Source organism: Borostomias antarcticus, assembly GCF_949987555.1.
Source record: "Borostomias antarcticus genome assembly, chromosome: 4".
Lineage (NCBI taxonomy): Eukaryota > Metazoa > Chordata > Actinopteri > Stomiiformes > Stomiidae > Borostomias > Borostomias antarcticus.
In genome coordinates this window covers 402,841-421,098 of record NC_140237.1, presented here as the reverse complement: position 1 = coordinate 421,098, position 18,258 = coordinate 402,841, and the positions used below count along the sequence as shown (strand labels likewise).

Here is an 18,258-nt window from a genome sequence, read left to right as displayed (position 1 = left end):
ATTTGCAAACTGCTCATTTTAGTCCGTAAAGAATTAACCTTCTCATCACCTAGAGGTTGATATGGCAATCTGATATTAGCACCAATGGAGAATGTGTTGTGAATTGTTGCAGCACCAATGTTAAATGCAGCCACACCTGTAGACGCTGTTAAGAGTACAGTGACATCATCAGGGTTTTCAGCAAGCGGACACAACAGTCGGGAGGCTTCATAATGTATAGCTTTGATCAAATGGCTTTTCCCTGTACCAGCACCACCAGTAACAAATAGGCGAAATGGTTCTGGATTTTGTCCAAGCTGCTTCTGCAAACACCACTTACGGACACTATAGAATATTGCCGACTGCTCTTCATTTAATGAGCGCAGTAAATGCAGTGCATCCTGTCTGGGCATTGACACATGATTTGTTTCAAGAGTGCATGCGGTTTCTGGATTTGCAGTAAGGTCTGGAATAAGTTGCTCATGATCATCCTCATCAGGCATAACTTTGTCTTTCATCAGTTCCAAACAATGAAGACGTTCTCTTTCTGTTTCAGGACATATTTGAGCCCAGGCATCTTCTAAATCAATGTCCTGTTCAAGCAATTCTTTAGCTTTGTCTATTTCGTCACTTTCTCTTTCAAAAAGAGATTTATTAACATCAACAATTGACTTCACTGTTTGGAGATCATTGACACATTTCACTGCGCCATTCTCATAGAAATGCTCAAATGTATCAAAGTGGGCTGGCTTGAGCTGATGGTCATCATAATATGGCAAAAACAGTTGTAGCAAGGAATGAAAGTACTGCTCTGGGTTTCTTGTTGGAGAAAATCTGGGATACCTTACAACAGCAGGTTCAGTTCGAGTCCTTTTTTGGATAAAACCACAGTCGTTGTCTAGTTTTATGACACATTCTGAAGACTCTTTCTTTGGTGACACCTGTGCCCTTGAGAGTACTCTGTATTCAGAACAAAAACTGGCAAGGCATAGAATTTCGAATTGCTCCGTCTTGGGTCTGTTCTTATATCTCTCAACCACATTGGTCATCCACAAACTGCTGTCATCATGAGACCTTTTATGTTCAGCTTTACCTTGGAGTAGGTGCAAAGGCAAACTCATTCTTACAGGGTTTTCTCCAATGGGAATAAACTGTACTTGACGAGAGCATTCCTTCAAGTGCATGTGTGTTAACCGATACACTGCTTCTTGAGCTGAAACTTCTCTGTTGTGCAGGTATATGCTTCCAAGCTTTTTAAATGCTCCTTTTGCATCAAGGTTCCCATTCATGGCCTCATTCTGTGCACGTTGCAACAACAATCCCATTTCTTGTTCAGCTTTTGTGATATATGTCAGTATATAAACCACTACTGAAAAAGCATCCGTCACATATTGGATATCCATATTGCCTTGCCATGCATGCAGTAAGTCTCTGTTATACTGATTTACCCAAATGTCTTTTGGATTTCGTTTAAGGACAACGCTTTTCTTTTTGGAACATGTATTATATGCTCTTTCAAACAATCCTTGATCTATCCCAAGAGATTCAAAAAATGCCTCAGTCGAATCAAAATTCATGTCAGGGATCTTCAATGCACTTTTGACTTTCTTCATAATTGCACTTGCATTTTTAGTTTTGTCTTTGCCATTCAAGTCATCCGAGTTGCCTCCTCTTGTGATAAAAGTACGGCTCGATGGTGGTCGTGGGAAATTAAATCGACAGACTGTGTTTTTCTTACGGCATGTTTTGGAATGTCTTGTACTGTGCTTTTGCACGCTGTTCACAGTCTCATAAAGCTCTGCGTCAGTTTGAGGTGGAGTCTCACAAGTAATGTATGTGTCTATGAAATGTGTTACTTCGGCATCCTCTTCTTTATCAATCTTAGGAGCGTTTTCAATCCAAAAAAGACAGTGTACATGAGGAGATCCACGCTGTTGAAATACAATCCGATAAAAGTAATCCTCGACCTTCCCTATGGGCTGAGCTTGAGACATGATTACATTATGCAAAAAAGAATGCCATCTGTGATCAAACATTCTTGCTGCCGTGACAGGATTACGGCGTAGAAGTCCACATTTTTCAGACCAATCAAGGTTATCCACATCAATTGGTTGTCCTTCTAGTCTTGCCATAGTGTTCAGCATTTCAGGCCATCTCAAGTCAGCAGAGCTAAAAGATGCAAAGAAAGTGGGTATGGACAGTTGTCGTATCATGGCAAACAAATCTTTCTGTGCTGACATCCAGTATGGAGGTGTCCCACGAATTCCTCGTAAAAACTTGTATCCTTCATTATTGTGTAATATTTTACGAAGAGACTCGGAGTTTAACAACATGTCTGGTGTTATTTCTTTCAAAGAACTATTGCCACCACCTTTGCGTAATGCAATGGAAACACTACACACAACTTGATACACCTCTGAAATGTATTGTGCATAAAATATAAAGTCTGTGTTTCGTGCAAAACGACCATCTGCATTGAGTAGGCGTGTATTCAGGTATCGTGCCAGAGTTATTTTTACCTCTCTCTTATCATGGAAGGTAGGTCCGCCAGTTGGATACAAAACAGGGAAAGATTTTGCTTCATTGGTTATATCTGACAGCAACCTAACTGGACTGTTGCCTTCACCAGGTGCCACATTGACTATGTCTTGAAAATTCTGATCAATTATCTCAGAACCCAGATCAACTGGTTGTAATGACGTATCTGACAAAAGCCCATTCTGATCTTTAATATATGTTAAATCTTCCTCTACTTCATCTTCACGGCTGTTTTCATCATCACTCTTTTCAATTGTTTCTTGACACTGTGTTTCATGTTTTATATTTTCCTCATGATCAATTCCATCCAGAGAGTTTACCCAATCTTCATTAAACAAGACATCGTCATACCACTTATTGTTTTTCATCAAATACTTCAGTGCATTTCTGACTCGATCAGTATGGACAAACTTATACTCGTAGTGACCTTTAAAAGTCAATTTCCGTTTAAGTTTTACTCTTATCATTTTATCATCACATTCATTTCTTGGAAGAATATTTGTTACATCTGTAGTATTAATTGGAACAGACACACATGGTCCGTGGCAAGCATTCTGACGTCCTCGAGGCAAACACAACAATTTCATGAAGGGAATATGACGTGCAATAAGATGTTGTTCCAAAGAGTTAAGACATTTAAGTTTGGCGGGGATTTCTTCCAAATGCATGTTATTGGTAACACTTTCTTCTGGTAGTTTTCCACAAAGTATTTTTCGATGGCATGTATAACAAATCCATAATTTGTTTGATGGACTAGTAGAGAAATAGCATTCATGTTCGCATTCAGCATCACACACATGTAAATATTGCAATGTTATACATCTGTTAGCAACTGCAGCAATTTGCTCTCCTCTGATTTCATAGCAATGTCTTTTACACTCAACCACCTGTTTCCTGAAGAGTAAACGGTGACAGACAGAGCACACATATTCTGGACCACGGCTGACTTCTTGACGAAAATTAGCAATAGTACAATCTATGTCTTCCTGTCTCTTTTGCGACTTAAAATAATTCTCACGACTTCTTTGGATTTTATTTAGACGAACATCATTATTTTCATGGTACTTCTTCATGCTGTAGTCACGCATGTCCCTCTGGAACTTTGGATCAGTCTTGTATTTAATTCTAACACGTTCGCGCATGTCCCTCTGGAACTTTGGATCAGTCTTGTATTTAATTCCAACACGTTCGCGCATACGTTCGCGCATGTCCCTCTGGAACTTTGGATCAGTCTTGTATTTAATTCCAACACGTTCGCGCATACGTTCGCGCATGTCCCTCTGGAACTTTGGATCAGTCTTGTATTTAATTCCAACACGTTCGCGCATACGTTCGCGCATGTCTCTCTGGAACTTTGGATCAGTCTTGTATTTAATTCCAACACGTTCGCGCATACGTTCGCGCATGTCTCTCTGGAACTTTGGATCAGTCTTGTATTTACTTCGAATACATTCACGCTTACATTCTTGAAAATCTGTGTCTTTGTGATATTTATCTTTAAGATCTTTTAGTTTCTTTTCTCTGTAATCGCTCTTATTCTGGTACCGTTGTCGTTCTCTCTTAGCTTTTACATTGTCTGGTTCATCATTAAGCTTCCTTTTCCGTAATGACCTCAAGTTATCACCCTTATCATGACATGTTCCTGCACAAGCATTTCCTGCATCTCCCTGTTTAACACATGTAACAACTTCATAATGATTGCCAGTGTGGTTTAAATAAATACAATTCTCTGTGAGCAAATCTGTAGTAGGCATATGTGCATTCCATCTATCATTAAAAGTCATGATGGTTGTTTTTAATAAGTCAGCTGCAGCAAAAATGTCTATTTCGGTTGCCCATGAGCCACTGTAATATATTCTTGATTTGGTCATGTAGTCCTGCACAGATGTGTACTCATCTCTCAAATATGTTTCAAATTTGGAACTGTTGTCTCGAAGGTGTCGCACGATAGCCCGTCTAATTTTAAGATGCTTCTCTTCGTTTTGGCATATGCTAAAGGACAAACTACGGTAGAAACAGTTTCCATCTGGCTTTATGCTCTTCATCTTACAGGGAGACCCGATGCTATAAACATTTGCAGGTGCAATAACATCAATGTTTGCATTAGGCAGTTCTAAACATGTGCACAGAGCCACCTGATCCTGACCTGTTAATGGTTTAAAAGGTCGCTCATGAATTCTTATATCATTAATAATGACACTGTCCGAATCTGATCCCTTACTTCCGTTATGGGTTATTTCTATAGGTTCTGTTATGATTTGTTTGTCTCTCTTTCTTTTTGAAAACTCTGTTGCCTTATCACTGTCGTCTCTCACTTGTTTGTTATAATGGAATGAACGACTCTGGTGAAGCTTCTCTGGTTTAAGCTCAGAACGATTAAGGGGCTTGTGGTTTCTAGGAAAATCATTAGACGCTTTAGGTTCAATATAGTGTCGGCTTTGTGTTTTCCTTGGTGTACTGTGTTTTGTGTTTACATCCCTGCCAATCGTATATACTTCAGAAAAATCTGAATTGTGTTTCGCAGCACCAATACCAAAGTCAGCATCACATACCTTGGCCTTACGTTTTAAAACGTCACTGTAGAGTACTTTACTGCTTGCTTTAGATTCAGTGTTTTTCTCCATTTCCGCCTGAGTACAATGTGATTTTCTGCTGTTTTCAGAAGTTGTTACAATTGTAGTGGACTCGCTGAAAGTATTTCCAACTGCCTGCTGTCCGTACACTTTAGGCTTACCTTTGACAACATTGCTGTAAAGTGGGTTGCTGATCGTTGTAGACGGTGTGCTTACCATGTAACTGGAAGATGGACCAGATGTTGTACGCACCTCAGCACTGGCATCAGTTATGGTCACTTCAACTCCAGTTATCTCAAACTGTGGTGTTCTTACCCCAAATGACTGTGCCAAGTCCAAAACGTAGCTATAAAAAATGTAGCAGAGCTAAAATAAGCAACACAACTTGCCTTCTGTAGTTTCTGATTAACATTTCTATTAGCATGTGAATCAATGACCGCAAACCATGATCCTGCTTTCACAATAGCACATGTATTAGCACAAATGGTTAAGAGGCATGCGTCATTACTCAGCAGTGTCCGTTGTAATGCTACATCAAATGGCATGGCAACATCACGTACCGCATCATCATAATCATCAACTAGAACAAATCCAGCGAAAGAATCAGCAAAGTTAATTGAGAAAACAGAATTCCATAATATGTGTTGCCTTGGTAATTCAGAGACAGCAATGTAACCCCTTTCTTGAACATGGTCGCTTATCTTACCTTCAGCTCTCATTGACTTATACAGATCAGTCCCTTTCACAAGAACATCATCCAAATCTTGAGTCTCCCAAGTCAGCACACTGTTCATCTTGCACTTCAAAATTGCAGTCAGACTGATTGCACCACACTGCTTGTTACGTACATCTTGAAACTGTGGATGACCTTGGTGAAAAGATCCCAATAACACAGACCTCTCTGGAAAATCAACAGATTGAGTTAAAGAGAATGAATCATCAGTAACAACAGTGTGTTCTTTTTCCACGGTACTTGACAGTGAGTTAGTTGGAGAATCATGAGAGTTTGGTAGTTTGGCAGAGATTGGTAAGTTTGGAGAGTTTGACAAGTTTGACAAGTTTGACAAGTTTGACAAGTTTGTTGGAAGGTTTGACAGTTTGGTAGAGTTTGGCAAGTTTGTTGACAAGTTTGTTGGCAAGTTTGATGGCAAGTTTGTTGACAAATCTGTTGACAAATCTGTTTCACAAAGTTGTTTTGAAAACGTGTTGGTCTTAGAGTCATGGTCAAAGTCAGCTTTTTTTTCACAAGGAAGTCTAACCTCGGCAGTGGGCCCCTGGTGGTCTGAAGACCTCAGGTTAGCCCACCTTTTCTGTGCCTGGGACTTTTTGCTGGATCGTGGCATCTACAACACAGACAGAACACACATTAGAACTAGAAAAACCGCATAGCGGCTAAATGCCACTGCCCAACAATGCAAGTTGCAGTTAACCTAACTAACCCTATCCCTAACTAACTGCTAATCTAACTCTAACGCTAATGCTACCTAATGCTAATGCTAACTCTAATGCTAATGCTAGCTCACTAAAGCTAGCATTATTGTTAGAATTAGAGTTACCTAGCTAGTGTTAGCATTAGCTAGCATTAGCATTAGCTAGCTAGCGTTAGCATTCAAAAGTGCCTTTTGTGACGTCACGGTGACCTTGACCTTTGAATACTAAAACCTAATCCAATACATTTAATTAAGTCCAACTGGACATTTTGGCCAAATATGAACAAATTCCATTCAACCTTTCTTGAGATAGTGTTCATCAGGCCAAAAACACATTTTGTGAGATCACAGTGACCTTGAAAACAGACTTGGACTTTAAGATCACCCTTCCAAATGCACTCAGTGGAAATATAGCAATAGGGCTAGGGAAAATGTAGTCCCAGACACGACCATCTTGTTTCTACACAGGTGTATCTATTCTCTGATTGCATAGGATTCTATGCAGTAGAGCCAATCAGACAAATAGATACACCTGTGTAGAAAAAAGATGGTCGTGTCTGGGACTACATTTTCCCAAGCCCTATTTTGACCAAAGGTTTAAATAATATATGCAAAGTGTGCTAATGAAGGAAGGTGGCATGCCTGCATCATGGTTACAGATTAATGTCTGGACATCACAAACATGGACTTAGGACTCAAATGAAATTGTTGCATACAAGTATTTTAACACACTATTTTAAATTAATGAAGGATGGCTTCCCACACACTTGCATTTAGCTAGCATTAGCTACCATGAGGTAGCTAAAGCTAGCTAGGAACTAGGAGCATAATTTGACACAATTCGAGGTTAATCTTTACCATCCAATAGAAATATTCAAAAATTAATTATGATACAGCACATTTAAAGTATAATATATGGTCTCTCACAAACATATATGCATAGCAAGTCAATATTTGTCTACAGTGTTATATCCAGCTAATCACATCAAACACACACAGCCTTACCTTTCAGTAGCTTGAAGCTAATTACAAGAAGGCGACTCTGGCTGAAAAGCAGATATCTAGGTCAAAAGCTGCCTCTGATTGGCTTGTTAAACTTCCAGTGTTTCGTTTGCCAGATTAACAGGTGTAATTAATAATCAATCTGGTTTCAGTCACATGATGAACATTACTTTGCTTACTAAAGATGGCTGCTGTGAAAAATACCCTATTGTTATTTCACCACAAACAGTTAATTTCAGTTTCAGACCATTTCAGGGATTAATTGCTCTCAGGTTGTGAAAAGACTTGAGACCCCACTTTGAGGAATAGTAGCACAAAACATTTTACATCATGTTGACCATGAGGGAGCACTGCAATAAGCAAATATGTGTCTGTGTTTACATCAATGCTTTTGAAATGATCATATCAAGTTGCTGCTGATACCAGGGCATGTCTAATGGCCACTATTAAGCGAATTGGCCACAGGGTGACACTATAAAAACCCAAAATGCTTAAAGCCACGATCTAACTTGATTAAGAAAATGACTGAATCAATGTTGTGTGTGTCGTCACCTCTCCTACACTTCTGAAGACCGAACGACATATTATACATGGAAATGTTCGCATGATTGTCTGGATTCTGAAGAAGTAAATAGTTGAGCTATGCTATGTATACTTTTCGCTGTGTGCCAATTTAAACGACGACACCCCCCCCCCCCTCTCACTCAACCGAGAGGAAGCGACCCTTCCAGCTGACATTAATTAAGTGCTCAGGACTCAGACTCAGATTGGGATTCAGCTAATAGGGTAAGCAAAGGCTAACATGCCTTGGGGACTAGGGTGATTTACCTTCGCAACATCCGGCGTAGCACAGTGGTTAGCATGTCGGCCTTGCAAGCAGCAGGTACAGAGATCGAATCCCGTTCAACCATATGTCTGACTTCAGAAAATCTCGGGCCCATCCTTGACCCTTGTCAAACATGTCACCACGTCAGTCTAGCTGATTCCTTGTCTGCTTGCAGTTAAACTGCTTGGCCCCCACATTCCTGCTTGCAGGTATATTTGGGGGCCAAGCAGCGAAGCTGCGTAGGCCACCACTAAGTTTCTACCTTTTCTTATTCTTTCTTTCTTTCTTTATTCCTCTGCCATTGTAGTCTATGGCAGCCCATAGAAGCTTATGGTAGAAAGTTATGAAAATTGGCCCACTCATTCGGGACAGTGCCCTGACCCTCCTCACCAAGTCTCATGTCCACCCCTCACCCTCTCTAGCGCCACCAACGTGTCAAAGTTGGAGGTGCATTTATGCATGCAGCTTTTCTTCAGCAAGTCCAATTTTCAAACTTCAGGTGTCCTTCAATTCCTTGGCTCAAGCCGGATTCAACGCACTGTATGACGTCATTGTGGCCATCTTGGCTTCTCCGCCATTTTGAATGATGTGCAAAACCCTTAAAATGTATCTTCTCCTAGGAACTTTCACCAATTTGCATGAAAATCGGTGGATGTCATCTATACACCAATGTCTACAAAGGATGTACAGGGATTTTTGATTATCCATTGCGTTCGCTCGTGACAGCCAATCAAAATTGGCAGAAAAGCTGCAAAACAGGAACTGGGGTCATATCTCAGTAATGTTTTAATCTATCAAAACCACATTTGGCACACTCATTCGGGACATACCCATGACATCTGTCACCAAGCCTCATGTTGACATCTCGTGCACTCTAGCGCCACCAGCGTGTCAAAGTTGGAGTTGCGTTTATGCCAGTAACTTTTGAACTGTATGTCCAATCTTCAAAATTATGGTAGCAATGGATTCCCTGGCTCATGCTGAGTTCAAAACACCCCATGGTTTTATTATTACTTCATTTGTTTGATTGCAGAATGAAAGGAACACTTTTTGTCTTCTGCACAATTTCACCAGTTTCAGAGTGGTGAAAGGCGCATTTTGGAAAAAGTCACACATTTTCTAAACTGCCATCCCTCTTCCAATTCTCACAGCTCATACACATTTTATATATCAAAACGTTCACACGACTCTTGGGATTCATAAAATCAAAAAAGCTAAGCTCTTCGATGTATATTTTTCACTCTGTGACAGTTCGAATAATGACTCCCCCCCTTCCATTGAAATCAATGGAGCCACGCTCTAGAAAATCTCTCTTCGCTCTAGAATCTCTAACTGTTTCTAACTCTTCACCTCTCCTACACTTCTGAAGACCGAAGGACATTTTATACATGGAAATGTTCGCGTGATTGTCTGGATTCTGAAGAAGTAAATAGTTGAGCTATGCTATGTATACTTTTCGCTGTGTGCCAATTTAAACAACGACACCCCCCCCCTCTCACTCTACCGAGAGGAAGCAACCCTACCAGGTGATATTAATTAAGTGCTCAGGACTCAGACACACGGGGTTAGGGAAGGCTCACATGCCTTGTGGACTAGGGTGGTTCACCTTCGCAACAGCCTGCGTAGCACAGTGGTTAGCGTGTCGGCCTTGCAAGCAGCAGGTACAGAGATCGAATCCCGTTCAACCATATGTCTGACTTCCGAAAATCTCGGGCCCATCCTTGACCCTTGTCAAACATGTCACCACGTCAGTCTAGCTGATTCCTTGTCTGCTTGCAGTTAAACAGCTTGGCCCCCACATTCCTGCTTGCAGGTATATTTGGGGGCCAAGCAGCGAAGCTGCGTAGGCCACCACTACGTTTCTACCTTTTCTTATTTCTTTATTCCTCTGCCATTGTAGTCTATGGCAGCCCATAGAAGCTTATGGTAGAAAGTTATGAAAATTGGCACACTCATTCGGGACAGTGCCCTGACCCTCCTCACCAAGTCTCATGTCCACACCTCACCCTCTCTAGCGCCACCAACGTGTCAAAGTTGGAGGTGCATTTATGCATGCAGCTTTTCTTCAGCAAGTCCAATTTTCAAACTTCAGGTGTCTTTCAATTCCTTGGCTTAAGCCGGATTCAACGCACTCTATGACGTCATTGTGGCCATCTTGGCTTCTCCGCCATTTTGAATGATGTGCAAAACCCTTAAAATGTATCTCCTCCTAGGAACTTTCACCAATTTGCACAAAAATCGGTGGATGTCATCTATACACCAATGTCTACAAAGGATGTACAGGGAGTTTTGATTATCCTTTGCGTTCGCTCGAGACAGCCAATCAAAATTGGCAGAAAAGCTGCAAAACAGTAACTGGGGTCATATCTCAGTAATGTTTTAATCTATCAAAACCACCTTTGGCACACTCATCTAGGACATATCCATGACATCTGTCACCAAGCCTCATGTTGACATCTCGTGCACTCTAGCGCCACCAGCGTGTCAAAGTTGGAGTTGCGTTTATGCCAGTAACTTTTGAACTGTATGTCCAATCTTCAAAATGATGGTAGCAATGGATTCCCTGGCTCATGCTGAGTTCAAAACACCCCATGGTTTCATTATTACTTCATTTGTTTGATTGCAGAATGAAAGGAACACTTTTTGTCTTCTGCACAATTTCACCAGTTTCAGAGTGGTGAAAGGCGCATTTTGGAAAAAGTCACACATTTTCTAAACTGCCATCCCTCTTCCAATTCTCACAGCTCATACAAATTTTATATATCAAAACGTTCACACGACTCTTGGGATTCATAAAATCAAAAAAGCTAAGCTCTTCGATGTATATTTTTCACTCTGTGACAGTTCGAATAATGACTCCCCCCCCTCCATTGAAATCAATGGAGCCACACTCTAGAAAATCTCTCTTCGCTCTAGAATCTCTAACTGTTTCTAACTCTTCACCTCTCCTACACTTCTGAAGACCGAAGGACATTTTATACATGGAAATGTTCGCGTGATTGTCTAGATTCTGAAGAAGTAAATAGTTGAGCTATGCTATGTATACTTTTCGCTGTGTGCCAATTTAAACAACGACACCCCCCCCTCTCACTCTACCGAGAGGAAGCAACCCTGCCAGGTGATATTAATTAAGTGCTCAGGAGTCAGACTCACGGGGTTAGGGAAGGCTCACATGCCTTGTGGACTAGGGTGATTCACCCTCGCAACATCCTGCGTAGCACAGTGGTTAGCATGTCGGCCTTGCAAGCAGCAGGTACAGAGATCGAATCCCTTTCAACCATATGTCTGACTTCCGAAAATCTTGGGCCCATCCTTGACCCATGTCACCGCGTCAGTCTAGCTGATTCCTTGTCTGCTTGCAGTTAAACAGCTTGGCCCCCACATTCCTGCTTGCAGGTATATTTATTATTATTCTCCTTCCACTGAAGTCTAACTTCCCATGAACAAAAAATCACCAAAATTTGCACATAGCTCCAGTACTATATCCAAAGTCCTCAACCTGCATTGTAGGTCAAAAAACCTGAAGGTGGCGCTACAGCAACAGTCTAAAGTTTAAAACTTAAAGAAATCATAACAAATCAGCCATAGGTGCTATCACTGTAAAACCACCACGTGAATGTAGTCCCAAGTGAGACAAAACTTTCATATGCTTTGACCTTGCAGGAATTTTGAAGTCCATCACTCTGATTTCTTCATAAACTGTAAAACCTATCAAACCTATCTCCTCCCACATTTTTTGTTCAATTGACACCAAAATCGATCTACTGTATCTTCAGACTGTCCTTACCAAACGATCCTCACAGATTTTTGAAATATGAAAAATAGAGCCCACAGCACTTCAAAAAGTTTTACTGTTAACAGTTCTGTATAGTTCCTATTAATTCTCGCCAAATCAATGTCTGATCATCCTCATAAAGAGTGACAACATTGGCCACATATCCAAGATGTAGTATGATTTTTTTCAGAATTTTATCTCAAAAATTGAATTTTTAAAAATATGTTTAATTCTGTCCTCTGAAACCAACACTTCATACAGAGAAAACTACATTACCCACAATCCAACGCAAGCTCCACGAATCTGAGACATCGCTGTTGGCAACCCTACCCAACCCCCGCCGAGGATTACAATGACTAAATTGATTGATTGGCAACTGACTGAGTACACAGCTGCTGAAGTTAATGTTCAATTATGAAAAAAAAAAGCTAACAAAACCTGTAACCCACATTTTTCAATCAATTAATACTAAAGTTGCTACACTGGATCTTCAAACTGTCATTCACAAACTCATTGACCAGATTATTGAATTATCAAAATTGAGCTTACAATGCATTAAAATGTTTTACTTATTATTATTATTCTCCATCTTCCACTGAAGTCTAACTTCCTGTGGACAAAAAATCACAAAAATGTGCACATAGCTCCAGTACTAAACCCAAAGTCCTCAACCTGCATTGTAGGTCAATAAAGCTGAAGGTGGCGCTACAGCAAAAGTCTAAAGTTTAAAACTTTAAAAAATCATAACAAATCAGCCATAGGTGCCATCACTGTAAAACCACCACGTGAATGTAGGCCCAAGTGAGACAAAACTTTCATACACTCTGACCTTGCAGGAATTTTGATTATTATTATTATTCTCCATCTTCCACTGGAGTCTAACTTCCCGTGGACAAAAAATCACCAAGATTTGCACATAGCTCCAGTAGTATACCCAAAGTCCTCAACCTGCATTGTAGGTCAATAAACCTGAAGGTGGCGCTACAGCAACAGTCTAAAGTTTAAAACTTAAAAAAATCATAACAAATCAGCCATAGGTGCTATCACTGTAAAACCACCACGTGAATGTAGGCCCAAGTGAGACAAAACTTTCATACGCTTTGACCTTGCAGGAATTTTGAAGTCCATCACTCTGATTTCTTCATAAACTGTAAAACCTATCAAACCTATCTCCTCCCACATTTTTAGTTCAATTGACACCAAAATTGATCTACTGTATCTTCAGACTGTCCTTACCAAACGATCCTCACAGATTTTTGAAATATGAAAAATTGAGCCCACAGCACATCAAAAAGTTTTACTGTTAACAGTTCTGTATATAGTTCCTATTTATTCTCGCCAAATCAATGGCTGATCGTCCTCATAAAAAGTGACAACATTAGCCACATATCCAAGATGTAGTATGATTTTTTTTTAGAATTTTATCTCAAAAATAGAATTTTTTAAAATATGTTTAATTCTGTCCTCTGAAACCAACACTTCATACAGAGAAAACTACGTTACCCATAATCCAACACAAGCTCCACGAATCGGAGACATCGCTGTTGGCAACCCTACCCAACCCCCGCCGAGGATTACAATGACTAAATCGATTGATTGGCAACTGACTGAGTACACAGCTGCTGAAGTTAATGTTCAATTATGAAGAAAAGCAAACAAAACCTGTAAAAATTAATAAACATATCTCATCCAACATTTTTCAATCAATTAACACCAAACTTGCTACACTGGATCTTCAGACTGTAATTCACAAACTCATTGACCATTGTTGAATTATCAAAATCGAGCTTACAACGCATCAAAATGTTTTACAAATGTTTTACGATACGAATGTACAAAATGAACATTGGAATGTCAACTTTCTTGTTGTCCTATTCTCTCGCTTATTGCTCCTAAACTTGTCGGAAATTGCCTGGCCCCGCCTCATCGCTGCGAAGCAGCTTTAATTGGGGGCCAAGCAGCGCAGCTGCGCAGGCACCCATTAAGTTTCTACCTTTTCTCTTTTTTCTTTCTTTATTCCTCTGCCATTGTAGTCTATGGCAGCCCATAGAAGCTTATGGTAGAAAGTTATGAAAAATGGCACACTCATTCGGGACAGTGTCCTGACCCTCCTCACCAAGTCTCATGTCCACACCTCACCCTCTCTAGCGCCACCAACGTGTCAAAGTTGGAGGTGCATTTATGCATGCAGCTTTTCTTCAGCAAGTCCAATTTTCAAACTTCAGGTGTCCTTTAATTCCTTGGCTCAAGCCGGATTCAACGCACTGTATGACGTCATTGTGGCCATCTTGGCTTCTCCGCCATTTTGAATGATGTGCAAAACCCTTAAAATGTATCTCCTCCTAGGAACTTTCACCAATTTGCATGAAAATCGGTGGATGTCATCTATACACCAATGTCTACAAAGGATGTACAGGGATTTTTGATTATCCATTGCGTTCGCTCGTGACAGCCAATCAAAATTGGCAGAAAAGCTGCAAAACAGGAACAGGGATCATATCTCAGTAATGTTTTAATCCATCAAAACCACATTTGGCACACTCATCCGGGACATATCCATGACATCTGTCACCAAGCCTCATGTTGACATCTAGTGCACTCTAGCGCCACCAGCGTGTCAAAGTTGGAGTTGCGTTTATGCCAGTAACTTTTGAACTGTATGTCTAATCTTCAAAATTATGGTAGCAATGGATTCCCTGGCTCATGCTGAGTTCAAAACACCCCATGGTTTCATTATTACTTCATTTGTTTGATTGCAGAATGAAAGGAACACTTTTTGTCTTCTGCACAATTTCCCCAGTTTCAGAGTGGTGAAAGGCACATTTTGGAAAAAGTCACACATTTTCTAAACTGCCATCCCTCTTCCAATTCTCACAGCTCATACACATTTTATATATCAAAACGTTCACACGACTCTTGGGATTCATAAAATCAAAAAGGCTAAGCTCTTCGATGTATATTTTTCACTCTGTGACAGTTCGAATAATGACCCCCCCCCCTCCATTGAAATCAATGGAGCCACACTCTAGAAAATCTCTCTTCGCTCTAGAATCTCTAACTGTTTCTAACTCTTCACCTCTCCTACACTTCTGAAGACCGAAGGACATTTTATACATGGAAATGTTTGCGTGATTGTCTGGATTCTGAAGAAGTAAATAGTTGAGCTATGTATACTTTTCGCTGTGTGCCAATTTAAACAAAGACACCCCCCCCTCTCACTCTACCGAGAGGAAGCAACCCTACCAGGTGACATTAATTAAGTGCTCAGGACTCACTCTACCAAGAGGAAGCAGAAGCTGACATTATCCACTCAAATCTGCGACGCACTTTGTAAGATCCGTTGTGGCATAGCGGGTAGCGCGTCAGTCTCGCAAGCAGCGAGTTCAGGGTTCGATTCCCGTTCATCCAAAGTGCATTCTTATAATTATTGTAATTATGCTGCTGTGGAAGTCAATGGCAGACAACAGAATCATTGTAGGTCGCTCCTGCCAGTTAAAAGTTGTGAAATTTGGCTCACAGACCAGGGACTCGTGTGCCTATTGTTTAGAGTAAGTAATATGTGTGTATTACAAATGTTTGCCATGTGGGGGAGGCATCTTACAGTACGGTACATCATATTCATGGGTTTTGTTGTAGAGACGATTATCCAGACAAGCACATACAGTAGAGACAATCACATAGACAAGCTCATACAGTAAAGATAATCACATAGACAATTGCATACAGTAGAGAAAATCAGACGGAAGCACATACAGTAGACAATCACAGACATACAGTACAGCAGAGAACATAACATACAATAGACACAATTACATAGACACAAGCACATACAGTACAGACAATCACATATAGTACAGTAATGCGCTCCTCTTGTGTAAAATGCAGCAGACGGAACTTGGTTGCGTATTGTTTGCCATGTTCATGGCCGTGTACAAATAGTCAAAGTGGGTAAAGGAAATGCAGTGAGTGGGTGTAGACTTCTGTGGAGTAGGGGAAGGTTTTGAAGATTCAATGGAGTCTAGTTTGTCTGAATGGGAAGGTGCAAGTGAAGAAGTGAAGAACACTGGCCAGACTCCTGTTTACCTTCATTGCTATCAGAAGGTAGGCCGTCTTTCGCTGGTGCAGCAAGAAATTCCACTCTAGGCTCCCATTTTGTAGTGTTCACTGACAACAACATTCTCGCAAACTTACAGGAGGTGAACCTGAGAAGCTTGGAGCAACAGTGGGCAGCCAGACTCTACAACTACCACTTCAACATCAAGTTCCAGCCTGACAAAACCAATGTTAATGCTGATGCCCTATCTCGTGTACCTGTGGATGGAGGAGAGGATGGTGAAGAGGAGGAGATCCTGGCCCTGAAGACTTTTCTCACCGGGGTGGAAAACCCATGCCCAGAAATGCTTAACTCTCCTGTCCAAGTTGACCTAGAAGAAGTGCAGCTGGGCCGAACCCCCTGGAGAATGGAAGGACGCCCAGCAAAAAAGATGACATGATTCGCCACATGCTGTTATCCTTGCAGACAGGGAAACCGCCCAGTGCAACAGAAAGGATCGCCCTGCAACGTGACACTCGGCAGATCCTCAAGGAGAGATAGAGGCTGACTCTGAGGGAGGGAGTCTTGCATCAGTGTGTGAGGGACCCCAACACCGCAAACTCCATCTTTCAGCTGGTCCTCCCTACAGCCTTGAAAGAGAAGGTGTGGCAGAATTTCCACGAACGGGCTGGCCACACGGGTGTGGGAAAGACTTTAGCTCTCATCCGCTGCCCACGAGTGTTGAGTGTTAGACCAGCCTACTTTTCTTGTTTTATTGAGCTGAATGATTTTCATAGTTTGCAGTGGTTGAAGTTTACAGAGGTTATAACGTTTGCTGTGTTTACCAAGTCTGCAGTGTAGTTGCAGTCTGACAAACATATCTCTAAAGCCTTCAAAACATCAGTCGTATTTGCTTCATCTTTTGCGTGGTCAGCTTGGCCCCCACAACGCTGCTTGCAGCTTTAATTGGGGGCCAAGCAGCGCAGCTGCGCAGGCACCCATTAAGTTTGTACCTTTTCTCTTTCTTCTTTCTTCTTTCTTTATTCCTCTGCCATTGTAGTCTATGGCAGCCCATAGAAGCTTATGGTAGAAAGTTATGAAAAATGGCACACTCATTCGGGACAGTGCCCTGACCCTCCTCACCAAGTCTCATGTCCACACCTCACCCTCTCTAGCGCCACCAACGTGTCAAAGTTGGAGGTGCATTTATGCATGCAGCTTTTCTTCAGCAAGTCCAATTTTCAAACTTCAGGTGTCCTTCAATTCCTTGGCTCAAGCCGGATTCAACGCACTCTATGACGTCATTGTGGCCATCTTGGCTTCTCCGCCATTTTGAATGATGTGCAAAACCCTTAAAATGTATCTCCTCCTAGGAACTTTCACCAATTTGCATGAACATCGGTAAATGTCATCTATACACCAATGTCTACAAAGGATGTACAGGGATTTTTGATTATCCATTGTGTTCGCATGTGACAGCCAATCAAAATTGGCAGAAAAGCTGCAAAACAGGAACTGGGGTCATATCTCAGTAATGTTTTAATCTATCAAAACCACATTTGGCACACTCATTCGGGACATACCCATGACATCTGTCACCAAGCCTCATGTTGACATCTCGTGCACTCTAGCGCCACCAGCGTGTCAAAGTTGGAGTTGCGTTTATGCCAGTAACTTTTGAACTGTATGTCCAATCTTCAAAATTATGGTAACAATGGATTCCCTGGCTCATGCTGAGTTCAAAACACCCCATGGTGTCATTATTACTTCATTTGTTTGATTGCAGAATGAAAGGAACACTTTTTGTCTTCTGCACAATTTCCCCAGTTTCAGAGTGCTGAAAGGCGCATTTTGGAAAAAGTCACACATTTTCTAAACTGCCATCCCTCTTCCAATTCTCACAGCTCATACACATTTTATATATCAAAACGTTCACACAACTCTTGGGATTCATAAAATCAAAAAGGCTAAGCTCTTCGATGTATATTTTTCACTCTGTGACAGTTCGAATAATGACCCCCCCCCCTCCATTGAAATCAATGGAGCCACACTCTAGAAAATCTCTCTTCGCTCTAGAATCTCTAACTGTTTCTAACTCTTCA

At 41.1% G+C, this 18,258-nt stretch overlaps 1 protein-coding gene across 1 annotated transcript in view; it reads right to left on the bottom strand.

Moving 5' to 3' along the window:
• Positions 1–5,904: 5,904 nt before the first annotated feature.
• LOC311308073 (uncharacterized protein) overlaps positions 5,905–18,258 on the bottom strand; it is a gene marked incomplete at its 3' end in the record, with an annotated part of 98,055 nt that continues 85,701 nt past the window's right edge. Inside the window, exons 29-30 of the mRNA XM_084437010.1 lie at positions 6,350–6,433; positions 5,905–5,991 (exon numbers count right to left, since the gene is read on the bottom strand). Of these exons, the coding sequence (XP_084293136.1) occupies positions 5,905–5,991; positions 6,350–6,433 (171 nt within the window). The remainder of the gene's footprint in view (positions 5,992–6,349; positions 6,434–18,258) is intronic.